This window comes from Myotis yumanensis, unplaced genomic scaffold, assembly GCF_028538775.1.
Source record: "Myotis yumanensis isolate MYYU_CA2020_CCGP unplaced genomic scaffold, mMyoYum1.0.hap1 SCAF_14, whole genome shotgun sequence".
Classification (NCBI taxonomy): domain Eukaryota; kingdom Metazoa; phylum Chordata; class Mammalia; order Chiroptera; family Vespertilionidae; genus Myotis; species Myotis yumanensis.
This window is the reverse complement of record NW_027223765.1, coordinates 249,164-263,387: the sequence shown is the minus strand read 5'-3', so window position 1 is coordinate 263,387 and position 14,224 is coordinate 249,164. Positions and strand designations below refer to the sequence as shown.

General features: G+C 59.1%; 1 protein-coding gene across 2 annotated transcripts in view; it reads left to right on the top strand.

Moving 5' to 3' along the window:
* The window catches only part of CCDC12 (coiled-coil domain containing 12), a 40,665-nt gene that overhangs the window by 16,797 nt on the left and 9,644 nt on the right, over positions 1 to 14,224 (top strand). The window contains exons 1-2 of one of the 2 annotated variants that reach the window (XM_070391126.1): positions 7,097 to 7,177; positions 8,955 to 9,022. In XM_070391126.1, coding sequence (XP_070247227.1) covers positions 7,112 to 7,177; positions 8,955 to 9,022 — 134 coding nt within the window. In that variant the 5' untranslated portion in view covers positions 7,097 to 7,111. Of the gene's footprint in view, positions 1 to 7,096; positions 7,178 to 8,954; positions 9,023 to 14,224 lie in introns of those variants that run through there. The other variant, XM_070391127.1, reaches the window with a different exon arrangement.

The window sequence follows — 14,224 nt, the reverse complement described above, 5'->3', positions numbered from 1 at the left end:
GCCCCATGCAGAGTGGACGGACCAGCCAACATGAGCCCAGAGGCCTGTGGTTCAGCATGAGCTCTCGCCCTCCGCGTGCCCCACACGACCTGGACCTCCTGTGGCCCTCAGGACGCTTATGTTGTATGAGAGATTGCTCTGTGTCCTCATCGGGCCTGCTCTGTCCAGAGCTCACCCTGGTGACCACAGCAGGTCCCCAGGCAGCTTGGTGTGGCCTCATGCGGTCCCTTCCTCCACTGGGTCAGCTTCTGGAGGGTGTGGTCGGCCCAGGGGCGCCTCAGTTGGCCGTGTGGTAGAAGCATGGCCTGGGAGAGGGCAGGCTCCTGGGACATTCGGATTTGCAGGTCTCAGCCTGGAAGATTCTGAAATGGTGGGTCTCTTTATAACTGGTTCCTCCTGTGCGGATGATATTTGAGGCCTTTGCAGCCCCAACAGTTTGTGGTTTTCTTACTTTTCTCACTTGGTAAGGATGGACCTGCTCACACTTCTCGGGCTCCTGTGCGGGGGGTCGGGGGGACGGGGGGGGGGGGGGGGGGAGCACGCCCCAGCCGAGGGCTGTTCATCTGAGAGTCTTGGAAGCATGATGCCATCAGGAAACCTCAGTTAAATGCTGGCCGCCTTTTAGGCGGGGTGAGCCACTGGGTAAATCCCTTCGTTCTGAACTTGCGTTTGGATGGGGTGATAATACCTGATCCCAGGTAGTTGTGCACTAGAGGGAGTGGGCAGCTTTGGGAGCGCTGTGTGGAATGAGGAAGGGGCCTCCAGGCAGACTCAGGCAGCTGCCCGCTGCTGTCCTGGAAGTAAGAAGGTGGCTCTCCATCATTTCCAGCTCCTTTTTTTTCCAGTGGCTTCCACCAGTGACCTTTGCCCTTTCCTTTCTGGTATTTTCTGAATGTTCTTCATAAATAACACGCTAATCCCATGTTGCCGCCTCCCTGTCCGTCCCCGGACTCATGCTGGTGCTCAGTGCTGTGGGCTCCAGTCTGGAGCCGGGCTGGCCTTCCCCTCCTCCCTCACCCAGCACTCCCTGCCCTGCCGCTCCCTCTTCCCAGCAGGGACGCCTGCTCGCCCTCAGGGAGCTGAGCCCAGGTGTCCTCTCCTCAGCTGTTAGTCACTGGGCGCTCCCAGAGCACCAGGAAGTCAGGTAGTCGGACAGGCCGCTTCCTCTTCCACCTGCCCCTGAGCTCCCTGAGGGCAGCAGTCATGTCTGCCAGACGACAAGCCCAGAGACGCTCTGCAAGTCTCTGAATGGAGAGAGGAAGGAACTGGGCAGCGTATGGGAGTTGGCTGAGGATTTTCTCAGGGAAAAGCAAGCTTGCCCTTTGGGGAGAGTCCAGAGACTGACTTGAAGGTCTGCCGGCGGCTGTCATGGCAGCGGAGGAGCCTCACGGTGTGCATCTGGCCAGATGACTGAGTTCCCAGAGCCTGTTACTTACACACGGGCTGGGGGTGCTTTGACATTCGTCCACATGGGAAAGAGCTGCTCGTTTTAGTTGGTCACCGGCCGGGTCAGCCAGGGCTGTGCTGTGGCCCACAGGAGGCCTGATGTGGTCTGTTGGCAGCTCTGGGGAGCTCTGCGGGGGAGCCCAGGATTGGTGTCAGCAGGCCTGTGTGCCTAGGCTGTGTGTGCGAGGTAAGGGTGTCACTTTCAGGAGCCGCTCCCTGGGGTGTTCAGCGTGCTCTTTCCATTGGGCCCAAGCCTGGTGAACACAGTACCGGGCTCAGCCTTAGAACCCTGTCTGCTGCCGGCTCCTGTGCTAGGGGAAGCCTGTTTGCTCTCTAGCCGGCAGGTCAGACATCAGTTGCACGTCCTCAGGACCAGAGAGTCTGGGTGGCGGTTCCATTCCCCCAGACGGACCAGCTGGGCCCCCCGGCCTGATGACTCGGCTGCCCACTGTGAGGATGGGCAGGGGGTCCGGGCCACGCCCAGAGCTCCATGAGGAGGACTGATACCTGGACATCTGCTTGTGACTCTTGCTCCTCCTCTCGTCCCACCATGGAGAGGAAGTCCTGGTGGTGGTGAGTGGGCTTCGTGGCAGGAGGCGTTGTGCCCTCCAGAAAAAGGGAAGTGGTGGGGCCGGGTGAGAGGGTGGGAGGTGACCTCGTGTCACCATCAGTTAATTTCTCAACTGAAATGTTCTCCCTGAATTGGGGGATGTGCGGCCTGATGGGAGGGCACGCGGCCTGCAGTGCAGCTACTGGCTGGGCCTCTGGGCCCAGTTTGGGTTGCAGGAGGGACCTGGTGTGTGCAGGTGTGTCTTCCCTCCTCTCCTCTCAGCATTGCTGGCTAGTGTTTTGTGTGTGTTTCAAAGCCTGAGAAAGGTCATGAGACATTGCCTCGGCTGTGTTGGGCGTGAGGGCCCGCCATGGTTTCCTGCTTTCCTGTTGAGCCAGGCGAAGGCCAGGAGGGTCTGTTCAGGGTGTGAGTAATGTCAAGACAGTGAGCGCCAGACAGCTGGGTTCCTCGAGTTGCTTTTGTTTTTAAGTCATTTCGTTATTAAATCATTGTGACTTCAGAACTAAAGGAAGTGCAGAAATGCTCCACAGTTGTGTTGTGTGAGCCTGTGAAGTCCTTGGCCACGGTTGAGCTCATGGTCATGGGTGTGGGCTCTGTGTCCCTTGTGGGTCATCTTCACGGCGCCGCCCATCAGGTTGCTATTTTAGGGACCACTCTGGCAGTTGCAGAGCAGCTGACCTGCCTTATGGTGCCCGGCAGGCCGGACTCGCCTCGTAGCTCCCCCTCTCCCGCTGACGAGAGCCACAGAGGAATCATCCGCTCTTATCTCCTCCGGGTGCTTTTCTGGGTGGGAGTTGCTCCTGGTGGCTTGGTCATGCCCCTCTGGCGTGTCACCAAGAGGAGATGTCAGCCCGGGTGGTTGTGAAGTTGGCTTGTGGCTGAGGTGCCATGAAATCCCAGTGAGACCACCTGTGTGTGTGAAGGGGGAGTCGGGTTTGAGCAGGGCGCTGGGCAGTCTAGACCTGAGCCCACCCTCACCCTTGGGCCCTGACAGCACCGAGTGTGTGAGCCTGGGTGGGTTAACTGCACCCTGTTTTTTTCATGTGCGAACGGAGAACGAAGTGCTGACCTTACTAGGTTCCTGGGTGACTGCTTACATAACACTGATAATTTAATTAACCAAATAATTAACTGCCTGGCGTACTGTCATGACTGCTGTTATTGCAGAGATGAATGGCAGTTGGGTCCAGCCCTCTGCAGAGCTTCCCTGGTCCTGGGAACCTGGTTAGAGGTGGTCCCTACCACACCCCTAAGACGCGGGCATGGTTGGGATTTCCCTCCTTTGACAGGAGAAGAAGGTGATGTTGGAGGGGGGGATAGGACAGATGTTATGGGCGAAGGAGCAGATGTGTGGCAGCAGGGAGCTAGGCTTCCAGTTGTCTGCATCCCCAAACTGAAGAAGTGTGTGGTCTGACACACACAGACCTGAGTTAGGCGTCGCTGAGCCTCAGCCCCTGGGTCCGTGGGGCAGGCCTGCTGGGAGTCCGGCGCTGCTGGGAGGCTCAGACAAGGTGGGGGAGAACTTTCTCTCTCAGGGGGATTTGCCTGTGAGCCCTGCCTCTCCCAGTGTGGGGGAGGTTCATTCATTCACCCATTCACTGTTGCTCCACCTGCTGCTGTGTGCCAGGTGCTGGGGAGCAGTGACGGACAGGCCTCGGGAGCATCCGATCTAGGAGGGAAGACAGAGGGACGCAGAACCTGGTGACGCACCCCCAGCTGCCTCGGTGCTGGGGACAGTTGTCAGAGGCCTGCTGACATGGTGCAGCCTGCACCCCGCACAGGGAAGCGCCGAAACCCACCGGGGTTTTGTGGGTGCAGAGCTAGGCTGTGGGGAAGCTACAGGTGTGCCTGTTCCTCCGGCCCGGGGCCTCTGGGCACTCATCCCTGAGGGAATCGGGTCATTCTTCATTTGAGCCTCATTTTTAAAAATCAAAAGTTTGTCATCTACAGAAACTTGGCAAAAAATAAAGTACTATTCCGCTTGCACGTTGCTACATTTAAAATGTCAGCTGTAGATCACTTTTTCTGATGGCTGGTCTGACAGTAATGGGCCTCTGTGTCCCAGGCTGGACCTGGGCCTTGGATCCTGGTACCTGTTCAGTCTCTGTGGTTCCCGGAAGTCAGCAGGGTGCCTGCTTTCTTGGGTTTGGGGATGGGGGTTAGGGCAGGGTGGTGGTGGTGAAAACGGGGAGCATCTGGTTTCCTGGAAGATGCAGCAAGGGTCAGGGTTCAAGTCAGGCCCATTGCTGACGGACATCAGGGGTCAGAACCCCCAGGATGCCATTTCCCACAGTGGGTGTCACGTGTGTCCTGCATGAGACCGTGGACTCCGGTTACCTTGTTTAACCCTCAGCCCCTGCAGAGGTAGCACCGACCCCCGCGCACAGGGGAGGAAACCGCCTCCAGAGGTCCCGCCACTGGTCATCAGCGGACTTGAGGCTGACTGACCACCTGCCTGTCCAGGCGTGTTGCCTGGCTGCCTCCACACCACAGCCCCCTACAAGGTTGGCCCCACGGGAGTTTGGAGCCTTGCCTGGCTGCCCAGGGGAGCTGTTCCAGGCTGGCTGTGTGTGAGGACCTTGGAGTGACCTTGCAAGGGCTGCTTTCCTGTTGGGGCCATGGAGCAGGAGCAGGGGCCCTTTAAGCCTGGGCACACTCACAGTGCTAGCTGTTCCCTCTGCTGCCCTCCCCTGCACCCCCTGTGCCAGCCAGAGATCCACCTCACCCCCCACACCATGCTGTTGACACTTCCCTTTCCTCTTCTGGGTCACTACCCCCTTGAGAAGCTGAAGAACTGTGGGTTTTTACTCCAGGAAATGAGCCTTCCCAGCTGGCCTATGTGTGTCTGGTCGTTGACCTCTAGGATCCTGTCCATGCACCAAGGCTGGGTGCCCACCCTGGTCTGTGAACATTCGGTGCTCACTCGTTCTTTTTTCTCAGCACCCAGCGTGGGTGCCTGGCACAGGGAGCCAGTCAGTGATTGCCGCCTGATAATCTGCTGGGGGGGGGGGGGGGTATCTGCCGTCTCTGGAGCATGGCTGGTTTCCCAGGTGCACTTGTGGCAAGAATAAGACCAGACTTGGCTTGGGGCCAGCTCCCCGCCTTCCTTGGCCACAGGCAGGACGGCAGCAGTCATCTGGTGTAGGCCCTGTGATGCGGTGCTGATGGGGGGGCCCACCTTGCCTCTGCCGAGGAATGAGCCCTCTTTTCCACTGCCCAGGCGCCTTGCCCGGCACGGGACCAGGACCCTCGGCCTTTGTCTGCACGGGCCTTCGTCAGACTCCAGGCACCAGGCCTCGCCCAGCCTGCCTGAAAGCGGCCACACCCTTCCTTCTTGTCCCCTGAGTGCCATCACCTTTTTAGTCCAAGGCACCTCATTCTCCCAGTGAGTCATGGTCAGACTTCCATTGCCTCAGACTCCTCCCTGTTCCTCAGAGCACTCAGGCACCCCTTGTCCTATCCCACTGCCACTGACCCCGTTCCGGCTCTTATCTGCAGCCCTGTCCTCAGCTTCCTACTGTCCTCCAGCCTCCAGCTCCCTGCCTTTGGCTCCCGCTCGCCCCACCCCGCCCCACCCCACGGGAGAGCAGTGACCCTCTGCCCGCCTCTGAGTCTGATTCTTGGTGAAGCACCGTGTGGGGAGTCAGATCTACCCCCGTGCAGACTGTCCGACGTCACTCCCACCGGCCGGGGCTGCAGAGAGAGCAGGTGAGGGGAGAAAGTGAAAGCTCAGCACGACCTTTGCAGACACAAACAGTCTGGCCTGTTGTCCAGAAGCGTCTGTGCAGCCCTTTCCTTCCTGCCCTCGGGGTCTGCTGCCTCGTCCTCCCAGCCGCAGGTCTTCTCCTTGGCCCAGGCCATTCATTTTTGCACCCATGCATAACATCAGGCTGCTCGTCCCATTTTCATAGACAAGGAAACCGAGGTCACAGCGCAGCAGCAGGAAGCACGGCTTGACACCTGAGTTCTGGCCCAGAGCCTGCAGCTCACACTATGCTGTGCCCCCTCAAGGCCGTGTCAGGCCCATGGGCACAGATGGATGAGAAGCGTTTGTCCTCGAGGAATTCGCCAGCTGCAGGGCCGGGTGGGCACAGGGGCCAGGTAGTCCTAGCGGCAAACTGAGTGCCAGGGGCCCAGAGTCAGGGCCTGCAGCCTGCCCAGGAGGGTCAGACCTCCCTCCTCCCTCCCCCAGCCCCCGGGCATAGAGAGCTGGCAGTTCTGTGCCCAGGCTTGGAGGTGGTGTAGGAGAGGGGAGTGCGAACAGGACTGGGAAGGAAGGAGAGGCACAGGGACCTGGGAGGGGTGTGTATAAGGGGTGTTCAGCAGTGAGTTGCTTTAAGGGTCTGGGGTGGGTGGGGTGTCTCTAGATCCCCTGAGATTCTGTGCACCTGAGGCCCCGCCTGCCTGTGCTCCTCCCACGAGTGTCCGCCAGGTCTGAGTGCACGTGGCCAGCTCTGAAGGTGGGAGCATGCGGGAGGGCGGGGGCGGGGCTGTTTCTAGAACCAAGTGCCACTCTTGACGCTCATCCCCTTGGTGAGGGTGCAGGGTGTCGGGAGGACCTCTGTGACCTTGGGCAAGTCCTTCTCCTTTTCTGACGGCGGTTGTCCTGCCAGCCCTTCAGTTCTGAGCCTGAGCCTCCCAGGCTGGGGGTGGGGGACTGTGAGGCTTGTCTGCACCGCTGCCCCTTCCCAGGCAGGGAGGGCCCTGCCTTGTGACCTAGGCCAGGAGCGCTTAGAGCTGTCCTGTCTGCATCGCTGTCCAGCAGGAAGACTGGGTCCCGTGCCCGCACACTTGTGGGGCCTGTGTCTCTGGTCACCTGCCCTTGCCCACGCGTGTATCTCCATTGTTCTTGAGTCCCTGCTCATGGCACTGCACCCAGACTGGGGCCCTCCTTACCCTCACCCTGTCTGCAGAGCTTATGCTGCACCCCACCCCCCAGACTGCTGGGCATTTAAAAATGTTCTCTAGGTAGTTGGGTGTTTTCCATTGTATTAATGAATAACTTGGCCTTTGCCAGGCACGTGAGTGTCTCTGGGATTCCAGGTGGTGGCAGCACGGCTGCTGAGTGGCCCTTGCTCAGGGCTGGGAAGGGACATGGTGTTTGCAAAAGTTGCTCCCAAAGGCTGTTCCCGCAGTCCCCGCCTCTGCCAGGTGGCCCAGGTGAGCCCGTGGAAGGGAGCCTGGGGAGGGAGGGGGGAGTTGCCCAGCAGCCGCTTGGGGGAAGCTGAGCCTCCTCTTCTCTTCCTTCTGGTCCTTCCTCGCCAAGGGAAGCACCATCCCCCGTCCCCTTGGCCAGCACCGCGCCCTCAGGGAGCCTGCCGCCGGCAGGGCAAGGAGCTTTGTATGCATGTCCTGCTGCTGGCTGGCTTCGTCGGCCAGCATTTAGTCAGGGAGGGTGTGTGGGTCGGCCCAGCAGCCCTGGGGCCTGTGGAGAAGCCTGGCTTGTTTCTCAGCTACGAGGCTCTCCGTTCCCTCTTTGCCATCCCTGTGAATGCCTCTCGCCCTCCTGCTGCCCCCTGGTGGGCAGACTCCCGGAAAGTCCTCTGGTCCCCCCTCCATCAGCACCGGTCCCCCCTCTCCTCCTCTCTGTGGCAGCCACACCCGCGTCTGCTTCAGCTGTGCTCCCCTCCCTCCCAGAATGTCCTCCTTCCTCCTGTCTCCCCATCCTGCCCACCCTCGGTAGGAACCCCTCCCCCGTAGAGCCATGTTGACCTCTCTAGCTGCTGTCACTCCTTCCTGCTGCCTGTCCCCAGAGACCAAGCTGCCGGCTGAGAGCGAGGAGGCATCTCAGTCTGTTCACATCTCCACCCCACCTGGGCCAGGCCTCCACCTGGCTTCGGCGTCTTCTCTCCATAGGCTGTGGCCTGGGAGTGGCAGGTCGGCTCGCTCTCGGGGTCAGCGTGGTGAACGCTGGCAGGAAGTGACTCAAAGCCAGTGTCCCTCGTGGGGGCACACTCGACTCCTAGGAGCACAGGGCAAGCAGCTGTCAGTTCTGATGTGTGTGTCGGTGCCACCTCGCTCTTGTCTTCGTCACAGCAGTCCCTGTGGAGGCTTCCCGCTGTCTCATCAGCACCCTGCCGTGCGTCAAGGCAGGTCCTTGGGGAGGAAGTGACACTGACCCCCTGGGGGGCTCCCCCTTGTGCAGGCAGATCCTGGACAGGCTCTATTCTGGAGCCTTCCACGTGCTCCGAGGGCAGGTCACGCACTCGGACAGACATGGAGGCTCACACACCCTGCGTGCACATTTGAGTGCGGGGAGCCCAGCAGAGCTTTCGCTGCAGCTGGGAACCTGGCAGTGCCCTCCTGTGGGGCCTGTGCTCCTGAGAGCAGGCCTGCTGTCAAGGCTGGGATGAGAATGACCTCTAGACTCACAGACCGGTCGGGGGCAGCAGGAAGACAGATTACAGAAGCTTTTCCCATAGGGATTTCAACGAGTCCCCCTCCCCCGTTTCCCGAGGACAGTGCAGGGGTGAGTGGTTACAGGCCTGGTCTGAGGTTGAGTTATGCTGCTCCTGACGGGAACCACAGAGGTGTTTCTGGAGCGAAGGCCCGGGGCCTGACCTCCCGGTTGCTGGTGGCTGCTCCTCCCTAGTCTCCCAGCTCAGCGGGTGGAGCTATTCAGACCCAGGAAGGTGCTGGTGGCGTGAGCCCTCTGTGGCACCTGAAGCCTCCTGGCTCCCCCTGTTAGTGGTCTGAGGGCCTCTGGGCCTTGGCCTGGACTGGGTGGTGGGTTCTGAATTCTGCCGGGAGTTGAGGGCGAGGAGGGAGGCATCAGCGCTGTGGCGGCAGTGACAGCGGCCGTGCCTGCTCGGAGGCTGCAGCTGCTGGCCTGGGTGTGTGCCTCCGAGATCTCCTATTCCTCATTCGCTGCCCGGGCGCTGTGGGCTGGAAGTAGGAACGTTCATCTGAGCAGCTGGTTCTCTCCCTTCCTTTGCAGGACAAGGAAGATGCGGAGCCAAAGACCAAGCAGCTCAGAGAAGGGGAGGAGGAGGGCGAGAAGCACAGGTAATGCCCGCTTGCAGCTCCCTGCCCTCCTCTCCTCCAGCCCCTGTTGGTTCTCACGTCCTCCCACTCTGCGTTCAGCCTCCACCGTTCTTTCCTCACCGGCCCCTTTGCCCGGTCAGACCTGCACCCGCCCCACTGGCCCTGTGACGCTCAGCCCAGCCTTTCCTGCTGACCCCACGTTCTGCCTCCTCGCTCTCCAAGCCCTCGTGTGGCTTGGCTCTAAGCACCTGCAGACCTGGCTCCACGCCTCCCTGGGGTGTGAGCTAGCAGGGCCAGCGGGCTGGGGCCACTCAGTGTTTCCGACACGTCATCTGAGCTGTCCCAGCCTGGCACTCCTTTCCTTGTCCCCCGACATTCGGCTTCCTGTAGAGCTCAGCCTCCGCTCTTTCTGTCCTCTCGTTCCCCTCAGCAGCTCACCTACAGGATTGATCCTATTTTGCCAAATCCCGTCGTCTGGTTGGGTCTGGTAAAGTTGCCTACACAAGGCTCCCTCCCCCTGTGGTTGCAGGCACATGAGAGCTGGAGCCTCCAACAGAGATTCTGGGACAGGTTTCGGAAGCATGTGGAGGGCAGGGAGGGGCTGGGTGGCTGGTCCTCGTGAGCCGGGGTAAGCTTCATGTCTGTTAGCACTTCCTGCCCAGCCCTGAGCTGGGGCCACCGAGCAGCTGTGGAGCTCTGCTTGGGCCAGACCTGGTGTCTGCGTGGACAGGTGGCCTTGGTGGCCTTTGCCCTGAGCCGTTTCCTTCAGGCACAGGCCTGTGGAGGCTCCTGCTCACATGGGGGTAGATCTTGGTGCCCTGAGAAAGCTGGGCTCCGTGGGCTCTTGGTTGAGGGGGTGCACAGGAGGGGAGGGATGCTCCCAAAGGGGCTGGGCCGGCACCTGGGAGCACGCTTTCCTGATGCCACGGCCTCATGTCGCCTTCACCAGAGTAAGTGGAACCCTCCCCAGGTGCAGGCCCCTCCTCTCTGCCCCATTCAGAAGCCCGTCTCAGAGGAGCCAGGGCCATTTCAAGTTCACAGGGGTGTGTGCCTGCACCTGCTTGGCTGTTCCCAAGTGTGTTCACACGTCCTTGGGCGGGTCGCGTTTTTCTCTGAGCCTCTCCACCTGCCTATCTTCAGCTGAGATGGGGAGCAAACTGGCTTCCCTTCTGGGGAGCGGAGCACACGCCGTCGCTGTTACCTGGCTGGGCTGGGGCTTTGGGCAGACGGAGGAAACTTTGGGTGCCTCCTGAGAGCTGAGGGCTCCAGACACACCCGGAAAAGGCCGTTGACTTTTGCGTAAGGTCTCTGCTAACTCTGCAAATGGGACAGGAGCTGGGAGAACAGCGAGGGGGTGGGTGAGGGTGGAAGTAAGCACATGTGACCAAGAAACGGGGTCAGGACGCTCTGTAGCGCTTCCCTTACGTGTGCGATCGATGGCCTCAGCAAACACGCCGCGTCGTTAGCAGGTCCCGTTGTCGGCCCAGATACGCTGTGGGGCAGGCACTGCCTCAGTCTGTGGCTGAGGAGATGGGCGCCAGTCGGTCGGAGCAGCCCCCCCCCCCCCCCCCCCCCCCGGGCCTCACCCCTCAGCACCGTGCTGGGCAGTCACCACCTTCCTCTGCCCAGGCGCCTGCCTGTCTGCCGAGGAGACCAGGACCCTGCTGTCCACACGCCCGTGCCTTTCCTTATCCTTGTAGGATCCGCTCACTCATATTTATGGAAAGCCTTGCTAGGATTTTGATGGGAATTGCATGGATTCTCTAGATCCCAAATTTTTTTAAGTTTTATTGCTCCCTTTGCGATAAATCCTGTCCCATCCTCATACAACCAAATCCCCATGGGGGAGTCAGCCCCTCTAGGTCGACCGGCCCAGGCTCCACTCAGAGAGACATGTCCCCACCTCCAGAGGGTCCCTGCTGCTTCTCTGGGCTGGACCTGCCCTCCTGTGGCTTGTTCTGCAGGGCGGCCATGCCTCCTCTCTAACCCAGCCCCTCCGCCGCCACCTCCCTCAAAAGGAGAAGTGCTGCCCCAAAAGGAGGTGCTCTTGCCTCTGTCCCACAGGCCCTCTGTCTGTTCAGCCACCTGCCCAGGGTCCTGATGTAAAAGGTTCACCGCCGCCTGACTGATCTGGGCCCTTGGGAAGCTGGCTGCAGAGGGCTTCGTGCAGCTGCTCTGCTTTCTAAGCCTCAGTCACTCCCCGTGGCAGATTGGCTGGTCTGTGCGTGAGGCGGGTCTAGGCCGGGCTTGTGATTGCGGAGAGGGGAGGTGTTGGCACTCCTTCGTAAGGGGCCCCACAGCCGCCGCCTCCCTCTGCTTTGGATCACGTCTACCCCAGCTGGAGCAGTCACTGCTCAGGGACAGTGGCTCTCCCTGGCGTGGCTGTCACATCCTGTGTCCTGGCCTGTGGAGAAAATGGTACCAACCTGCCTTCTCCGGGTGGAAAACTAGTTCTCCAGCTCCACGTGGAGGGAGGTTCCGCCAGCTGAGGCCCAGCCCAGACCTGGCCTGGCACCCACACCCTTTAGGCTGGTAAATGCCAGGCCCTCTCTCCTCTGCGGGTTGGGTCCCAGGATGGTGTCTGAAGCAGGGTGTGCTCACTCGCAGATCATGACGTCAGCTTGACTTGGCAAACATTGCCCCCTTCTAGTGGTGCCTCCCAGAGCGGCTCCCTCCCCGCCTCCTGCTCCAGGCCAGGGTGTCCCAGCGTGGGCAGGAGGCTGGACCGTGGGCAGGGGCCAGACTGTGGGCAGGAGGCTGACCGTGGGCAGGGGCCAGACTGTGGGCAGGAGGCTGGACCGTAGGCAGGGGGCTGGACCATAGCTCCAGGATTTGTGCTGAGGCAGCAGCTCAGACACCTGCTGTCACCCTGTTTTTCTGATCCTGTTGCTCAGGAGTGGGCCCCGGGATGTGGGCAACTGAATCAAGAGAGGACTGGTTTCGGGATGGTGTGTCATGGAAACCGTGGGAAGCAGACTGGCCCTGACTGTGGGGGAGGGTGGCTGGGTCCTGCTGCCTGGAAATAAGTCTTGATCTTGTATGTCATGACCTTCAGTGCTGCCAGAGCCCTTCTCACCCAGTCTTCCCTAGGTGGGGCGGGTGTGGTCCACCCTGAGGTGAGGAAACCACATTCACGCTGGTGACACCCGAAGGCCTCCCATCCGAGAGGGAGAGCAGCCCCTCCTCCTTTGGCCCCTGTCTGATGGAGAACAGTGAGCCCGCCAGTCCCATCAGTCCCGCGTGGGGACCCGGCCATTCCTGTCCTCGGCCTGCAAGCTCCGTGAACAGCCAGGGAACAGCCAGCGGCAGTGACCATGGAAACAGCCTTGGGCTTGGAACATTTTAATGCGACTCGAAGGGAGGACTGGGGCAGGCCTGGAGCAGTGGTGGTCCCATTCGGGGTGGTGGCCTCGCCTTTCCATGGGCTCCAGGCCTTGTTTACGTTGGGGACAGGGAGTGCCTCCATGTGCCAGGCCTACAGGCTAAAGCAGACGTGCTGCGGGCGGGGTGCTCCGGGAAGAGCTCCTGCGTCTCTGGACGGTCAGGGAAAGAGAGCCTTCTGGGCTCAGGAGCTGATGGCCCGGCGGAGCTGGTGTCCAGGGCCGTGACCGAGGAGCGCCTCTCACCACTGTCCCTCTGGCCCCCAGGCCACGCGGGCTGCCCCGTTCTGCCTCTCCAGGGTGCAGGGCAGGCCGCGTGCGCGGGAGTGCGGTGGAGCGGCCCTGAGAGCACCGGGGAGAGAAGAGAGGGCAGGCCCTGAGGGTGAGACTTGTGGCATGAAGAGGGGGCAGGGCCGGGCCGGACGCCTGCCACGCAGTGTGGACGCTCAGATCCGTCGGTCGGGAGGTGGGCCAGGTAGTCAGTCGGGAAGCCGCCTTTCTCTCTGGCGAGCTAGACCTCTGCTCATGGGCTTCACGTCTGTTTTCTTTTCTAACGACATGAGGGTTTTACTAGACTCTGAAAACAGGAGGTGCGATGACTGTGCAGCCAGTTTCCCCATCACGGTCGTCATGTCCCGAACCAAGGCGTGTCGGTCTTGAGCCAGACTCACAGAGCCCCCTGGCCCCGGCCTCAGTGCGGTGTCTGCCTTGCTGCTCTGGGGCCATTTGATCTTCTCAGAATTTGTCAGGATCATGTCATGTAGGGTGACATGTTGATTCCTTAGTTCTGATATGGTGAGACAAAGGCTGATAGATCCTCTCTGTAAAAAAATCAATAAAATATTTTTGAGAAAAAAAAAGAATCTGTCTCGGGCTCAGTAGTTGGACAGAGATTTGCCTGGGGGTCTTTTCTTTGGAGTTCACAGTGTTTCTCTAATCGAAGGCTTGATGTTTTTCATTAATGTTAAAAATTCTCAGTCGTGATCTATTTATTGCCTCTGGGATGTAATTACATGTATGTCAGATCTTTTGATCCTGTTTTTTTTTAATTTTTTTTATTTTTTTATTTTTTTATTTAGTAAATTTTTATTGTTCAGATTACATTTGTTCCTCTTCCCCGCCCCCCCATAACTCCCCTCCTTCCAGTTCCCGCCCCACCCTCTGCCCTCACTCCCCACCCACTGTCCTCATCCATAGGTGCACGATTTTTGTCCAGTCTCTTCCCACATCTCCCATTCCCCTTTCCCCCTCAAGAATAGTCAGTCCATTCCCTTTCTATGTCCCTGATTCATTATAATCACCAGTTCATTCTGTACATCAGATTATTTATTCACTTGATTCTTAGATTCACTTGTTGATAGATGCATGTTTGTTGTTCACAATTTGTATCTTTACCTTTTTCTTCTTCCTCTTCTTAAAGGATACCTTTCAGTATTTTGTATAATACTGGTTTAGTGGTGATGAACTCCTTTAGCTTTTCCTTATCTGTGAAGCTCTTTATCTGACCTTCAATTCTGAATGATAGCTTTGCTGGATAAAGTAATCTTGGTTGTAGGTTCTTGGTATTCAGCACTTTGAATATTTCTTGCCATTCCCTTCTGGCCTGCAAAGTTTCTGTTGAGAAATCAGCTGACAGTCGTATGGGTATTCCCTTGTAGGTAATTGAGCCTCTTTCTCTTGCTGCTTTTAAGATTCTCTCTTTGTCTTTTGCTCTTGGCATTTTAATTATGATGTGTCTTGGTGTGGTCCTCTTTGGATTCCTTTTGTTTGGGGTTCTCTTCGCTTCTTGGACCTGTAAGTCCATTTCTTTCACCAGGTGGGGGAAGTTTTCTGCCATTATTTC